Genomic DNA, 16857 nt, shown 5'->3' on the forward strand with positions numbered 1-16857 from the left:
CAATTGTGCTATTATTCAACTTGCCTGTATCTTTTTCATGACATAACCAATAAAAAGAGATTTGGTTAAGAATATAACTACTATAATACTGCCTCCTATGTACAAGAATATAACTACTATAATACTGTCCCCTGTGTACAAGAATATAACTACTATAATACTGTCTCCAATGTACAAGACTATAACTACTATAATACTGCCTCCTATGTACAAGAATATAACTACTATAATACTGTCCCCTGTGTACAAGAATATAACTACTATAATACAGTCTCCTATGTACAAGAATATAACTACCATAATACTGCCTTCAATGTACAAGAATATAACTACTATAATACTGTCCCCAATGTACAAGAATATAACTACTATAATACTGTCCCTATGTACAAGAATATAAATACTATAATACCGCCCCTTTGGCCAGTTATATGGAATGAGAAGGATACGCAAAGGCTCCATCTTGTAATGTAAAGTTATTTGTTTCTGTTCTCTATGAAATGTTCCCTGTTTCAGAAACAAAGACGAGTTGCCTCTTTGTACATCTCTATACCGCATGTCTCTGACATTACATTTTGAAGTAAGGTGTAATATCAGAGCTGCTGTATCAGAATGTAATGCAGTGTGTACTGAATTGAGCTGCCATATTCTTTTCTCTATAATTGGGACTTTGGAGACCGTGAAAGAGAGATGATGAATATCAGGTAGAATATCACAAGATGATGGAAGACCTCTGGGTGTTTGTGTTAAACAGAAGCTTGTGCCTCTGTATTCAGAATGCCAGATGTCCTCTTTGTCAGGGTAAGATGCGAGCCATGGCGGCATTGTAATTTTAAGGCATCTCCTCAGATTGTGTTCTTATCCAGGGAAACTTCCTTAGTTATCAAAGACCTTAAAGGGGTATTCCAGTAAAACAACTTAATTTTTGAAAAACTGCATTAAGGCTGCAAGCTGAACCCCTACCTATACATATAACCAGAACCTGTACCTTTACATATAATCAGAGCTACAATCCATTTGTGTAGCTCCTGTGTGAGCCTGCAACACACTGAGAGTATCATGGCGCCTGATCTTCCCTCACAAAACTACAATCCCCACAATCCCTAGCTTTCCTGCTGTAAGTGTTGCTGTTTACTGATTGGCTGCCTGATACACAGCCCAGTCACGCCCCCTCTACCCAGTAATCACCAGCACACTGACACGCCCCTTTTTTCACAAGACATTTAGCTAGAGAATTGATAGCAACACACTGAGCATGCTCGACCTAACACAGGTTCAAAACTACTTTTATAACTACTGAACGCAAATATGTGAAATTTACATTATATTAGGTAATTATTGATGATGAATTAGTCTAAAACATAAGTTACATTTATGGTAACGGAGTACCCCTTTAAAGGAGAGCTCGAGTTGCCACGAAATGTTAAATTCATGTCCCCCTTTACAAGACAATGATCAAACAGCTTGAAAACTACGGAATAGAAGTTTATTAAGCTCATTTTTACTTCCCATAAGGGTCCATTCACACTTCTGCAACAGTTTTGCGGTCCGCAAATTGTGGATACCGGCCATGTGCGTTCCACATTTTGCGTATCGCACATGGCCAGCCCTGTGATAGAAATGCCTATTCTTGTCCGTGGCTGCGGACAAGAATAGGACATGTTCTATTTTTTTGCGGGGCCGCGGAACGGAAGTGCATATGCGCACGGTGTGCTGTCTGCATCTTTTGCGGCCCCATTGAAAATGAATGGGTCCGCACCCGTTCCGCAAAATTGTGGAACGGATGCAGACCAATTTTGCGGATGTGTGAATTGACCCTAAGGCATAATTTCTGACAACCATATTTTTATAATCTGTTCAATTTTGGGTGGGGCTTAGTTGTCATTTGTCTGACACATATCTGCCGCAGTAACATATAAATAGTTGGGGTAAAGGCTATCCTTCAGATTCATAGATACTAGATTAACCTCCTACGGACACAGGGAGTACAGGTACGCCCTGATGTCCTGGTACTTAAGGACACAGGGCGAACCTTTGCGCCCTGTGTATTTCCGATCAGCGCTGCGCTGCGAGCGGTGATCGGAACTGGGTGCCTGCTGCAATGAATCAGCAGCCACCCTGGGTCAATGCCGAGGGGGGTCCTGTGACCCCCCCCCCCCCCCCCCCATATCGTCGATCACTGCAGATTAACCCCTTCTATGCCACTACCGCGGCATAGAAGGGGTTTGTGTTTTAGGAAGCCCATCGAGTCCCCGCTCTGCTGTGGTGGGGACTTGATGTGTCAGAAGGCAGCCCGAGGAGGCATCGGGAACTGCTTTCTACGGGAGCCGAGGAGATCCAGCCTCAGGCTGGGTCTCCTAGGCAACCTGTTTGTGTACTACTCACTGTAGTACATGAACAGGCAATGCATTACAATACAAATGTATTGTAATGCATTGCAGAGGGGATCAGACTCCCAAAAGTGAACATCAGAAATAAAGAAAAAAAAGTTTTTATTAAAATTATTAAAGTAATAAAATTAATAAAGTAAAAAAAGAAAAAAAAAAACGTTCCCCTTTTTTATAATAAAAAACCAAAGAAAAAAAAAAACACACATATTAGGTATCGCCGCGTCCGTAATGACCGGCTCTATAAATATATCACATGATCCACCCTGTCCGATAAATACCATAAAAAAAATTAAAAGGGTGTAAAATGCGTATGCCCCCCCAAAATAGTATAGTACCAATCTTAACAGTCACCTCACCCCGCAAAAAATGAGCTCCTACCTAAGCCAATCGCCCAAAAAAAAAAAAAAAAAACTATGGCTCTCAGACTATGGAGACACTAAAACATGATAAAATAAAAGTAGACATATTGGGTATCGCCGCGTCCGTAATAACTTGCTCTATAAAAATATTACATGACCTAACCCCTCAGGTGAATACGATAAAACATTTTTTTTAAACGGTGTAGAAAAAGCTACTTTTTGTCACCTTACTTCACAAAAAGTGTAATAGCAAGCGATCAAAAAGCCATGCGCACGCCAAAATAGTGCCAATCAAACAGTCATCTCATTCCAAAAAATGAGCCCCTACACAAGACAGTCACCCAAAAAATTAATAAAACTATAGCTTTCAGAATGTGGAGACGCTAAAGAATCTTTTTTTTTTTTTTAATGCTTTGTTAAAACTGAAGCAAATAACAAAAAAAGTCATATTTGGTATTGTCGCGTCCGTGATAACCTGGTCTATAAAAATACCACATGATCTAACCTGTCAGATGAATGTTGTAAATAACAAAAAATAAAAACTGTGCCAAAACAGCTATTTCTTGTTACCTTGCCTCACAAAAAGTGTAATATAGAGCAACCAAAAATCATATGTACCCTAAAATAGTACCAACAAAACTGCCAACCTATCCCGTAGTTTCCAAAATGGGGTCACTTTTTTGGGAGTTTCTACTCTAGGGGTGCATCAGGGGGGCTTCAAATGGGACATGGTGTCAAAAAACCAGTTCAGCAAAATCTGCCTTCCAAAAACCGTATGGCATTCCTTTTCATTCTGTGCCCTGCCGTGTGCCCGTACAGCAGTTTACAACCACATGTAGGGTGTTTCTGTAAACTACAGAATCAGAGCCATAAATATTGAGTTTTGTTTGGCTGTTAACCCTTGCTTTGTAACTTGAAAAAATTGATTCAAATGGAAAATATGCTATTTTCTATTAATTCTTACACAGAAACGGAAACCTTTAAGAGGCATTCCATTTTGCTCTGTCCTAATAGAAGTCTATGGGAAAGCATAACGGATCGGTCTGGGTCCCCTTATGCAAGACAGAAAACAAAGTCCTGTCGACAGAACTTTGTTTTCCGTCTTGCATAACGGGAACCTACCAGATGGATCCGTTTTGATTCCCATAGACTTTTATAAGGACGGAGAGCAAACGGAAAGCCAGCACTGTACGAGAGAGAGATAGCAGTGGCTGTGAAGGGAAAAGTTCCAGAGCACACAATGACAGCCCCAGAGTCTTTCTGCAGCCTGACCAACCGTATGCTGCCACAGCGCCAGCCCAGCCTGCAGGACATCAGAGAGGCCTGGGGTCCACATTACAGCGCCACAACATTTACATTTATTTATCAAAAAGCATCTTACATGGCTAAAAAAAAACACATTTTTAACTGTCCCTTTAAGCAAAAGCCAGAATATAATAAAAGACAAAAACAGGCATTAAACTACATTTATAAGGCAACTTTCACACTTGCGCTTGATCGGATCCGTTCTAAACGGATCCGATCATATTAATGCAGACGGAGGCTCCGTTCAGTACGGATCCGTCTGCATTAATAACTTAGAAAAATTTCTAAGTGCGAAAGTAGCCTGAGCGGATCCGTTCAGACTTTCAATGTAAAGTCAATGGGGGACGGATCCGCTTGAAGATTGAGCCATATGGTGTCATCTTCAAGCGGATCCGTTCCCATTGACTTACATTGTAAGTCTGGACGGATCCGCATGCCTCCGCACGGCCAGCAGCGTTCAGCTGTCCGCCTGGCCGTGCGGAGGCGAGCGGAGCGGAGGCTGAACGCCGCCAGACTGATGCAGTCTGAGCGGATCCGCATCCATTCAGACTGCATCAGGGCTGGACGGAAGCGTTCTGCTCCGCTCGTGAGCTCCTTCAAACGGAGCTCACGAGCGGACAGCAGAACGCTAGTGTGAAAGTAGCCTAATAAAACAATTTACTTACAAAAGAAGCTATTCAGTCGTCTGCTGTGCCGTCCTCTGCTTGCTTCTACAGATTCTTTCCCCTCCTTTCTATCTCTCCTCAGTGCGCAGGCACACTGTTATGGGGGATCTGTGGATGACACACTGTTATGAGGGATCTGTGCATGACACTGTTATGGGGGATCTGTGGATGACATTGTTATGGGGATCTGTGGATGACGATGTTATGGGGGATCTGTGGATGACACTGTTATGGGGGATCTGTGGATGACACTGTTATGGGGGATCTGTGGATGACACTGTTATGGGGGATCTGTGGATGACGCACTGCTATGGGCATCAGTGGATGACATTGTTATGGGGATCTGTGGATGACACTGTTATGGGGCATCTGTGGATGACATTGTTATGGGGGCATCTGTGGATGACACTGTTATGGGGGCACCTGTGGATGACGCACTGTTATGGGGGCACCTGTGGATGACGCACTGTTATGGGGGCACCTGTGGATGACGCACTGTTATGGGGGCACCTGTGGATGACGCACTGTTATGGGGGCACCTGTGGATGACGCACTGTTATGGGGGCACCTGTGGATGACGCACTGTTATGGGGGCACCTGTGGATGACGCACTGTTACGGGGGCACCTGTGGATGACGCACTGTTACGGGGGCACCTGTGGATGACGCACTGTTACGGGGGCACCTGTGGTTGACGCACTGTTACGGGGGCACCTGTGGTTGACGCACTGTTACGGGGGCACCTGTGGATGACGCACTGTTACGGGGGCACCTGTGGATGACGCACTGTTACGGGGGCACCTGTGGATGACGCACTGTTACGGGGGCACCTGTGGATGACGCACTGTTACGGGGGCACCTGTGGATGACGCACTGTTACGGGGGCATCTGTGCATGACGCACTGTTACGGGGGCATCTGTGGATGACGCACTGTTATTAACAGTGCGTCATCCACAGATCCCCCCATAACAGTATCATCCACAGATTTCCCCCCCATAACAGTGTCATCCACAGATCCCTATAGCAGTGTCATCCACAGACCACAGATATCCCCTTAACTGTTATGGGGGCATCTGTATGGAATCTGACACAGATGCGGGGGGAAAATCTGTGGATGACACTGTTATGTGGGGCCGGGGGGGGGGGATCTGTGGATGACACATATATAGCAGCAGCTTGGCTATATATGTGTCATCATCCACAGATCTCTAGGGTGCTGAAGGGGCGGGACCTCACTACACACTACTCTCTGGCACTAGTATACTACATATAGGTGGGTTTTCCTATCAGGCTGCTCAGCCATGATGGCATATCGTAGGCAGGATCACATCATTACCATCTATTGTAGAGCAGTTTAGTGAGGCCACACCCCCTCACCAGCTCTGCAAATGGAGGCAACCAATCCTGATTACATTCTAGGACAGTTTGCTAGTGGCCATTTAAAATAATTTCTGGAGAACCCCTTTAAAGGGATTCTGTCACCTCCCCTAAGGCAAAAAACGATTTAAAACCAGCCATGCAGCACAGCTTACCTGGATTAGGCTGTGCTGTTCAATCTTGAAATCCGTCCAGCAGTTAGTTCAAAAAACGAGTTTGATCAATGAGGAAATGCGTCCTGAAGGTGCCCAGAGGGGCGTTTTTTTCTTCTGAGAGAGCCCAGTCCCGCCCCTTTTTCAGTGCCCAGCCCGCCTTCCTTTTACTTCCTAACTGCCGCCTCCAGCCTGCCACAGCCTCCCCTTCCTCTCCTCCCCCTCCCTCTTGCCGAACGAAGTCTCGCACAGGCGCAGTACCCACTGAGGGCTGCGCCTGTGCGATCATCAGGAGACTGAGGGCGGCAGCTTCATCTTCGTCACTGGGCATGCGCCGAGCCCAGTGACGTCCGATGCTCGCTCTTCCCTCAGCAGGGAAGAGCGAGCATCGGACGTCACTGGGCTCGGCGCATGCCCAGTGACGAAGATGAAGCTGCCGCCCTCAGTCTCCTGATGATCGCACAGGCGCAGCCCTCAGTGGGTACTGCGCCTGTGCGAGACTTCGTTCGGCAAGAGGGAGGGGGAGGAGAGGAAGGGGAGGCTGTGGCAGGCTGGAGGCGGCAGTTAGGAAGTAAAAGGAAGGCGGGCTGGGCACTGAAAAAGGGGCGGGACTGGGCTCTCTCAGAAGAAAAAAACGCCCCTCTGGGCACCTTCAGGACGCATTTCCTCATTGATCAAACTCGTTTTTTGAACTAACTGCTGGACGGATTTCAAGATTGAACAGCACAGCCTAATCCAGGTAAGCTGTGCTGCATGGCTGGTTTTAAATCGTTTTTTGCCTTAGGGGAGGTGACAGAATCCCTTTAACCCCTTTTGCCGTATCCCTACGTACATTTACTTGTTCTGATTGGGCAGGAGCAGGAGTTGCCCCCACTCGATCCATGGCATAGGCCTGACTGTATAAGCCAGGTGCCAGAAAAAGCTGATGCCGGCAGATTAACTGTTCAGAGGGAGGGGGCTCCCTCTCTGACCCCATCTGCGCCCTGCCCTGCGGTGACCGCATTTATTGTACTGCATTGAAACAGGGATCAAACCCTGAATAGTTGAAATCCCACAGTGGGACAAAAATAAAAAGTGAAAAACATTGTTTAAAGTATAACTGTCATCTTTTTTTTTTTTTTTGGAGTATTGGATTGTGGTGATTAATATCTCCTTGGTGGCCCTATTTCAACTTTTTCACTGTGTACTCAATTACCCCTTAATTCCACAGTTTTGTTCCCTGAACTGCCTGCTTTTACCTGTGCTTAAAATCAGGTTGCTATGTAGGGTCTGTCTATGTGTTGAAGGACGGAGGACTCAGAAGCAGGCAGCATGCAAGGTCAGATAGGTAACAGTGCCTGGGCTGCGTGCACTTCTCCCTGTCCCTGCGCTTGGCAGACGCTCCCTCACTCAGCAGAGCTGGAGAATGCAGAGCTGAAGCAGCGCAGAGCAGGGAAGGGAGATCTGCCGTCTGCTCAGTGTATAAATGACAGCAACATGTGGTAAGAGGACCCCTTTCTGCTGCAGGAGATTAACCCTTTAGGGTGGAGGGCTCTGGTTACTGACACTTTTGGGGGGCTATTGTTACTGGCTAGTGAGGGCAGGCGGGATTAGCCTCAGGGGGAGGGCAGTGGCGACCATCTTAACTGAATAGTGAAATTGTGGGGTGAGTCAGTCTAATAGTAACTGATTCTGGAATATCATGTTATTAGTAACTACATATATGAAAATTGAAATTAGGGTCTAAGTGTGACAGTTATCCTTTAAAATAAAATAAAAAAATAAAGTTTTAAGTGAAAAAAAAAAAAAATTGACATTAGGTAATGTACGGTTCGTAACAATTTGCTCTATAAGAATATCAGATGTTCTGCCCTGTCAGGTGAACGTTTTAAAAAAATAAATAAAAACCAGAACAACCATTTTTTGGTCACCTCATAAAATGGGTAATATTGATGGCACCAATCAAACCGTCATCTCATCCTGCAAATATCAGACTCTCAAACAAGACCATTGAAGGAAAAAAATAATACAATTATTGCTTTCAGGAAATGGTCATGCAAAAACATGATTTTTCGTTACAAAAATGCTTTGTGTAAAAGTGGTAAAACGTAAAAAAAAACAATAATATAAACAATACAAACATAATATAACAATAATAATAAAATTGGTATCTCTGTAATCGTATTGACCAGCAGAATAAAGATAGTGTCATTTTACCCACATAGTGTGCGCTACAATAATAAAACCCAAAAAACAATGGCATATTTGCTGCCATTTGTTTATCCTGCTTCATAAAAAACAAAATAAAAAGTGATCAAACAGTTGTATCTACCTGTACCCCAAAATAGAACCAATGATCATGGCAACTCATGCCGCAATATATCTGACACTGCACTGTTCACAGAAAAATAAACGTATAGTTGTCAGAAAATGTCTGTACTGGTCACCAGAGGCTATTCAATAGTCAATAATCCATCAAAATCTGTGCAGCAAAAGCCAAAGGGCAGTCTTTCTTAAAACCTGCAGTGTACCCGAACAGCTGTTACCACAGATGTTACCTCCAGTACTGAAATGCCATATTTGTGGAAAACTTTCATTTTGCACAGCCCCCTGCTTATTAAACTTTGCAAAACACCTGTGAGAGCAAAATGTCCACTCACTTGACCCCCTTGGGGGTGTAGTTTCTAATATAGGTCACTTATAAGGGGATTACATTTTTTTTTTTTATCCCAGAGCCTCTGCAGTTGTCAGCTCAAGATGTGTAAATCACCACATTGCACCCGCACTGAATCCTGACCCATTCATTTCAATGGGTCTGTGTACATGAGCGTTGTTTTTCACGCATCAGTTGTGCGTTGCGTGAAAATCGCAGCATGTTCTATATTCTGCGTTTTTCACGCAGCCCTGGCCCCATAGAAGTGAATGGGGCTGCGTGAAAAACGCATTGCATCCGTAAGCAAGTGCGGGTGCAATGCGTTTTTCACTGATGGTTGCTAAGAGATGTTGTTTGTAAACATTCAGTTTTTTATCACGCGCGTGAAAAACGCATCAAAATGCATTGCACCCGCGCGGAAAAAACTGAACAACTGAACGCAATCGCAGACAAAACTGACTGAACTTGCTTGCAAAATAGTGCGAGTTTCACTGAACGCAACCTGAACGCATCCGGCCCCAATGTGAAACCAGCCTTACTCCTGAGCTCTGTGGTATTTCCAGGCAAAAGATTAGGGTCAAATGTAGGGTTTTTATAAAACCAGGAAGCAACGCATAATAATAAGAGTGCTTGCTTTTCACACTGGCATACAGTAGGCACAACATATTTGGCACAGAAATGGCATATCTGTGTAAAAATTGCAATTAATTTTTGCAAAACATTTGTTGGGTCAAAATGCTTACTACACCCCTTGATAAATACTGTGAGGGGTGTGATTTCTACTTGTTGGGGTTGTCTTTTTATATTTAAAGAGAACCTTTCATGTTTTTTTTTATTCTAGATAAATACTTTTACTTGCGGGGTACTTGCTGATGCTGCCACCCTCCCTGTTTTTTTTTTTTTTTTTTATATTGCTCCTGCACCCCACTGTGCCCCCCTGTTAATACTGAGCATCGGTACAGGGAGGAGGAGACACCAGGGTTTCTCAATGGGCGTCTCCTTCTCCCTGGCTGTGCCGCGATCCAATCACAGTGGAGAGCATCACAGCCAGTGAGAAAAAAAAACTCACCTTCTCCCTGATGCTCTCCTCCGCAAAGGAGACGCCTATTAAGAAACCCTGGTGTCTCCTCCTCCCTGTACCAATGCTCAGTATTATACTGAGCGGGAAAACTACATGGGGGCACAGCGGGGCGTAGGAGCGATATTTAAAAAAAACAGGCAGAGTGGCAGCATCAGCGGGGGGTACTCAGCAAGTAAAGGTATTTATCTAGAATTAAAAAAATGCATGAAAGGTCCTCTTTAACCTCAGAGACTCTGCAGTTGTCGGCTAGAGCTGTATCTACACCTCAAATACACATGGTGCTCCTTCTCTTCTGGACCCTGTAGTGTGCCCAAACAGCAGTGTACGAACACATATGGGGTGTTCTCGTATTCAGGAGAAAATGAGTAACAAATTGTGTGGTCCCTTTTCTCCTGTTACCCCTTGTAAAAATGAAAAATTGTATGCTAAACCAACATTTAACAAAAAAAAATAATATTTTTCATTTTCACAGGCAAGGGTTTTTAAATTCTATGAAACACCTGTTGGGTTAAAGTGTTTACTACACCTCTTGAAAAATTCATTGGGCGGTGCAGTTTCCAAAATGGGGTCACTTTTTGGGTGTTTAACTGTAGCGGTACTTCAGGGTCTGAAAGGTTCAAATGTTACATGGTGTCCGAAAACCATTCCAGCAAAATCGGTGGCGCACCCATACAGCAGTTCAGGACCACAGTATTCAGTAGAAATTGTGTAACAAATTGTGGGGCCTTTTTTCTCATGCTACCACTTGTGAAAATGAAAAATCTGGAGCTAAAACTATATTTTATTGGAAAAAAAAGTTATTTTTCATTTTCACAGCCAAGTGTTTCTAAATTCTGTGAAAGCCTATGGGGTCAAATGACTTACTACACCCTTTAATGAATTCCATGAGGGGTGTAGTATACAGCATCTCCTCAAATTTGACATGGCCAAAAACCATTCCAACAAAATCTGTTCCCCAAAAACCATATGGCGCTCCCTTCCCTTTTGATCCTTGCCGTGTACCCAAACAGCAGTTTACTACCACACATGGGGCGTTTTTGTGTTTAAAAAAACAAAATTTTGGGTGCTTTTTTTCTTTTGTTACCCCTTGTGAAAATGAAAAATGAGGAGCTTATATAACATTTTATTGTTAAAAATGGCATTTTAAATCAGGTTTGAATAATTTGAAGGAAGAAGGTTCTAAAATGGGGTCATTTAAGGGTGATTTCTACTATCTATGCCCCTCAAAGTGACTTCATATCTGAATTAGTCCTTAAAAAAGGTGGGTTTGGAAGTTTTCTTTTAAAAAATTCAAAATTGCTTCTAAAATTCTAAGCCTTCTAATGTCCTAAAAAATAAAATGATATTTACAAAATGATGCCAACATAAAGTAGACGTATGGTGAATGTTAAGTAATATCTATTTTTTGAGGTATCACTATATGCTTAAAAGAGAAAAATTCTAATTCAGAAACTAGTGAATTTTCCAAATGTTCATTAAATTTGGGATTTTATTTTTATAAAGGAAGGTAAAATATATTGACTCACATTTACCACTAACATGAAGTACAGTGTGTCACTAGATAAACTCACAATCACTTGGATAAGTAAAATCATTCCAAAGTTACAGTAGGCCTCATGCACACGGCCATTGCCCGGCAGTGGCCGTATTGCGGCCCGCAAACAGCGGGTCCGCAATATGCGGCACTGGCCGTGTGATCCCCGCATCACAGATTCAGACCTAGTCACATGAATGGGTCCACAATCCGGAGCTGCGGTGCGAAACGGAGGCACGGAACCCCCACGGAAGCACTACGGAGTGCTTCTGTGGTGTTTCTAGCCGTGCCTCCACACCGCAAAAAAATGTTGCGGTCCCTAAATTGTGGTCCCCACTGCACAGAACGGCCGCACAACGGCCGTGTGCATGAGGCCTTATTACCATATAAAGTGAAACATGTCAGATTTGCAAAATGTGGCCTACTCCTTATGTAGAAAACTGTCTTGGTACTGAAGGGGTTGAAGTTTATTGAGATTTCCAAATAATCTGTAGTACAATACAGAAATCCCAGCAGCAGGTCTACACATTTCAGACTACAGAGTCCTTATTCAGCAGTGACGTGTCACATGGCAAGCTGATGGCACTTGACAAAATTTCATTCTTCCCAGAAAAGCCCTCTGAGGTCTGGTCATTAGAGGCCCCCACGCATATTGGTGTATTGTTGGCCAAACCCACTGAGAACATTGGGTTCGGCCAACAGTCTAATGTGTGTGGGGAGCTCCAAGCCCTACACTGACCGATAATGTCGGAGGAGAGAAGGATCTGGCGGAATGAATATTTTTGCCCTATCCTTGTGTTCTCCCAGGAGATAAGCTGCCACCAGAAGTGTCTGGCAGCGGCATCCTCCCTTCTGCCCACTTAGTACACACAAACGTTTGGCCATTTATGTGCATGGTGGAGTCTGGAGAGGTAGCTGTCAGCCCAATGATCGTTAGTTCAACAACTATTACATGTGTATAGCCACCCTAGGGGGTTAATAAAGTTAGTTTTTGTTTTGCTATAGGACGCAAGTATTCTTGACCCAGGGGAAGATGGGATTAAGAAGCCCCAGATTGACAGCAACAAGGGCCAACAATTACAAGATTGTAAAAGAGGTAAAGGGTTTATTCAATTTGATAACATAATGTGAGGTATTGGCCAGAGTAAATTTATTTCTAGAGGTGCAGACCTCTGTGTAGCCATGGTTACAGACTACAAACACGCTGCTGTGCAGTCTGATCCTGGAACTGCTCTGCCTTGTCTTCCTGGTAATCTACAGACTGTAGAAGAGGACGCAGAAGGAGTGAAGTAACACGGCTGCAGGATCCGACTACACATAGGGATGGTTTCTAGTCTATAACCATGGAGACCCTTAGGTCTGTGTAAGAGCTGTATACACTAAATGGTAAGAAAACCTCACCGATCCCTGGCCCGACACATAGGAAATGGCTTGCAATGACTGTGGCTGGCTGGATGATTAGCTAAGCAGTCCAAGCAGGTTCCTGTATGTTGAGCTTGGGAGCAGGAGGTAGAATCTCAATGCCAATCACAATGTAACTGTATGTCTTTGTTAAGTTAAGGGTGCCAAACTGTGCCGATGCAAAGGAAAAAATATTTTCAAGCTAAATACAGACATATCCCCTCCTTCACCCAGGCAGCCCCTCTGATATGAGTATCGGAGCATTTCATGCTCCAGTGCTCTTCCCTGCCCTGCGTTATACAGCACAGGACATGGGAGAGCACTGGAGCAGGAGGGCTTTTTTGTTTACAAACTTGCACTGCTAGGCGGAGGCTAAAGCCTGTCCATTAGTGCCGGTGATGTCACCGGGAACACTGCTAGGTGGAAACCTCCACCTAGCAGAGACCCGGTATGTCACCGGATCTGCTGAAAAAGCCATTTCCCTGCTCAATTCAGCGCAGGGCAAGGGAGAGCTCCGATGCTCATCTCAGAGGGGCTGTCTGTGGCAAGACGGGGATATGTCCAGGTTCAGCTCTGAATCAGGACAACCCCTTTAAAAGTAAATAAAACATAATGAAAACTTTATATATTTTGCATTGTTTATTGTCATACTGTAGAATAAGGTTGTCATGTAATTTAAAGTATTGTACACCCCTGGGGGCATTTTGGGCAGACCGCTCAGTGTTGCCGGAGATTGAGAGGGAATCCTACATACCTGATAACTGCCGCTGGGTTCCTTCTTCTTCATGGCCCCCTAGGCTGCTGCAGCACCCAGGTTTCCACATGTCAATATCCAGTTTGATGTGGGTCAAGTAGCTGCTGCATCCAATGACTAGCTGCAGCGGTGATGTCTCCCATGCATCACGTCACTGGGTCACCGGATGTTGCCTGAGAGGCCCTCAGGGATCAACAACATCTTAAAATGTTTGTCCGGGTTCAGAGTTGAACCCGGACTTTGTCCCTTTTTCCCCCCCACTCATCCCTTCTGACATGAGCATTGGAGCATTTCAGGTCAAGGGCTGTTTGCTTATAGTTATGACACTGCTAAGCAGAGGCTTCCGCCTAGCAGTGTTACCGATGATGTCATCGGCTCTAATGGGCGGGCGTTAGCGCTGCCCTAGCCATTTAACAGGCTAGGGCAGCGCTAAAGCCCGCCCATTGGTGCCGGTCTCATGGCTAGGCGGAAGCCTCTGCTTAGCAGAGACCCGGTACGTCAACGGAGCTGCAGAAAAAGCCCTTGCCCTGCGCTGAACCTCATGAAATGCTCAAATGCTCATATCAGAGGGGCCGAGTTCAGCTCTCAACCTGAACAACCCCTTTAAGGCCTCATTCACACAACCGTATTTTTGTTCCACATCTGATCAGCATTTTTTGCAGATCAAATGCGGATCTATTTATTTCAATGGGGCCGCAAAAAATGCAGCACACCGTATGCTCTCTACATCTATATGTCCCTTCCTTAGCCTCGCAAAAAAAGATAGAACTTGTCCATTTTGCAGACATGAATAGGCATTGTTACAATCGGTCTGCAAAAAAAAAACGACGAAACACAGACATCACATTCAAGTCATCCGATTTTTGGGCAGATCCATGTTTTGCACACCGTTCACATGTTGTGTGAATGCACCTTTAAGCTGACTATGTTTTACTTTAGACACATCAGTGTAATAAAATTTGGTTGCAGTTCTGTGTACCCTTTATGTTTTCTTGTTGCAGATTCTGATCCGGCTGAGTAAGCTTTGTTCTCAGAGCAAGAAGGGTCGCAACCAGCAGCAGCGGCTATTGAAGAACATGGGGGCTCATTTGGTGGTCTTGGATCTGTTGCAGATTCCATACGAGAAGGTCTGTACAGGTTTTGAAAGGACATAGGAAATTTATCTCGTGTTTAAAGAAAGACTCTTGCTGCATTTTTGCAGCATTTCATATAATGTTGAGGAACTTCGCAAGGCTACTCCTTTTACTTCTGGCTAGTTTTCCTTCTGCTGGCTTTTTGTTGCCAGAGACCAAAGCCTGATGGGAGCTCAGGTGACAGCCACACATTAATAGCCAGGTTATAAGTTATAGCCGGGTTATTTATAGCCAGGTTATTGGTTATATCCGGGTTATTTATAGCCAGGTTATTGGTTATAGCCGGGTTATTCATAGCCAGGTTATTGGTTATAGCCGGGTTATTTATAGCCAGGTTGTTGGTTATAGCCGGGTTATTTATAGCCAGGTTATTGGTTATAGCCGGGTTATTCATAGCCAGGTTATTGGTTATAGCTGGTTTATTTATAGCCAGGTTGTTGGTTATAGCCGGGTTATTTATAGCCAGGTTATTGGTTATAGCCGGGTTATTTATAGCCAGGTTATTGGTTATAGCCGGGTTATTTATAGCCAGGTTGTTGGTTATGGCCGGGGGTATTTATAGCCAGGTTGTTGGTTATAGCCGGGTTATTTATAGCCAGGTTATTGGTTATAGCCGGGTTATTCATAGCCAGGTTGTTGGTTATAGCCGGTTTATTTATAGCCAGGTTGTTGGTTATAGCCGGTTTATTTATAGCCAGGTTGTTGGTTATAGCCGGGTTATTTATAGCCAGGTTGTTGGTTATAGCCGGGTTATTTATAGCCAGGTTATTGGTTATAGCCGGGTTATTTATAGCCAGGTTATTGGTTATAGCCGGGTTATTTATAGCCAGGTTATTGGTTATAGCCGGGTTATTTATAGCCAGGTTATTGGTTATAGCCGGGTTATTTATAGCCAGGTTGTTGGTTATAGCCGGGTTATTTATAGCCAGGTTGTTGGTTATAGCCGGGTTATTTATAGCCAGGTTGTTGGTTATAGCCGGGTTATTTATAGCCAGGTTGTTGGTTATAGCCGGGTTATTTATAGCCAGGTTGTTGGTTATAGCCCGGTTATTTATAGCCAGGTTATTGGTTATAGCCAGGTTATTCATAGCCAGGTTGTTGGTTATAGCCGGGTTATTCATAGCCAGGTTGTTGGTTATAGCCGGTTTATTTATAGCCAGGTTGTTGGTTATAGCCGGGTTATTTATAGCCAGGTTGTTGGTTATAGCCGGGTTATTTATAGCCAGGTTATTGGTTATAGCCGGGTTATTCATAGCCAGGTTATTGGTTATAGCCGGGTTATTTATAGCCAGGTTATTGGTTATAGCAGGGTTATTTATAGCCAGGTTATACTAAATTGAGATATCTGTTGCATCAGCAAAATTTCTGTGCCTTGAATTTTCCGTAACTGAAGTTGAAGACATGAAATTCCTAACAATTTAAAGGGGTTCTCCTGTCCCATTATGAAATATTTCTTTTTCTGCCCAGCGTACCCTAAACACCATAAACACAGTTTTTGATGCCAGCACTTTCCTTCCCCTGTTCTCAGCATCACTGCATCCTGGCAGGATGTTAACATGCAGAACTTCCTGTTCTCATCAACTTCCTGTTTAGTTTGCTGCCGAATCCAGCATGCTTTGCACTGTTTCATATTGCTTCATAGGTATATGGGGGAACAAAAGACAGTGTTTGGGGTACTCTAGGACGCAAATAAAATTTAATTATGGGACTGGAGAACCCCTTTAAGTAAATCTTTTTTTGTACAAAATGTTGTAACAAAAGTGAAGAAATCATGAAATCTAAGAATGTGCTTTAACCCTCTTCAGTATTTTATAGTGTCCTGGGTCTGCGGAAAAGAATTATAATTGAACTAATTTGTCCTAGAAATATTCTTTTTAGACTGATGAGAAAATGAATGAAATTATGACCCTCGCCCACATCTTCCTGCAAAACTTCTGCCGCGGAAATCCTCAAAATCAAATACTTCTCCACAAAAACCTGAACCTCTTCTTGACTCCGGGGGTAAGTGGGCACACTGCTGGGAGCTCTGGAGCCTTTCAGGTATTATATATAGGCAAATATACTTAAGAAAGGG

At 43.9% G+C, this 16857-nt stretch overlaps 1 protein-coding gene across 1 annotated transcript in view; it reads left to right on the forward strand.

Moving 5' to 3' along the window:
• ITPR2 (inositol 1,4,5-trisphosphate receptor type 2) overlaps positions 1 to 16857 on the forward strand; it is a 372015-nt gene that overhangs the window by 181326 nt on the left and 173832 nt on the right. Inside the window, 4 exon segments of the mRNA XM_044281452.1 lie at positions 12501 to 12563; positions 12565 to 12591; positions 14652 to 14777; positions 16662 to 16784. Of these exon segments, the coding sequence (XP_044137387.1) occupies positions 12501 to 12563; positions 12565 to 12591; positions 14652 to 14777; positions 16662 to 16784 (339 nt within the window).

Source organism: Bufo gargarizans, chromosome 2 (genome assembly GCF_014858855.1).
Source record: "Bufo gargarizans isolate SCDJY-AF-19 chromosome 2, ASM1485885v1, whole genome shotgun sequence".
Taxonomy (NCBI): Eukaryota; Metazoa; Chordata; class Amphibia; order Anura; family Bufonidae; genus Bufo; species Bufo gargarizans.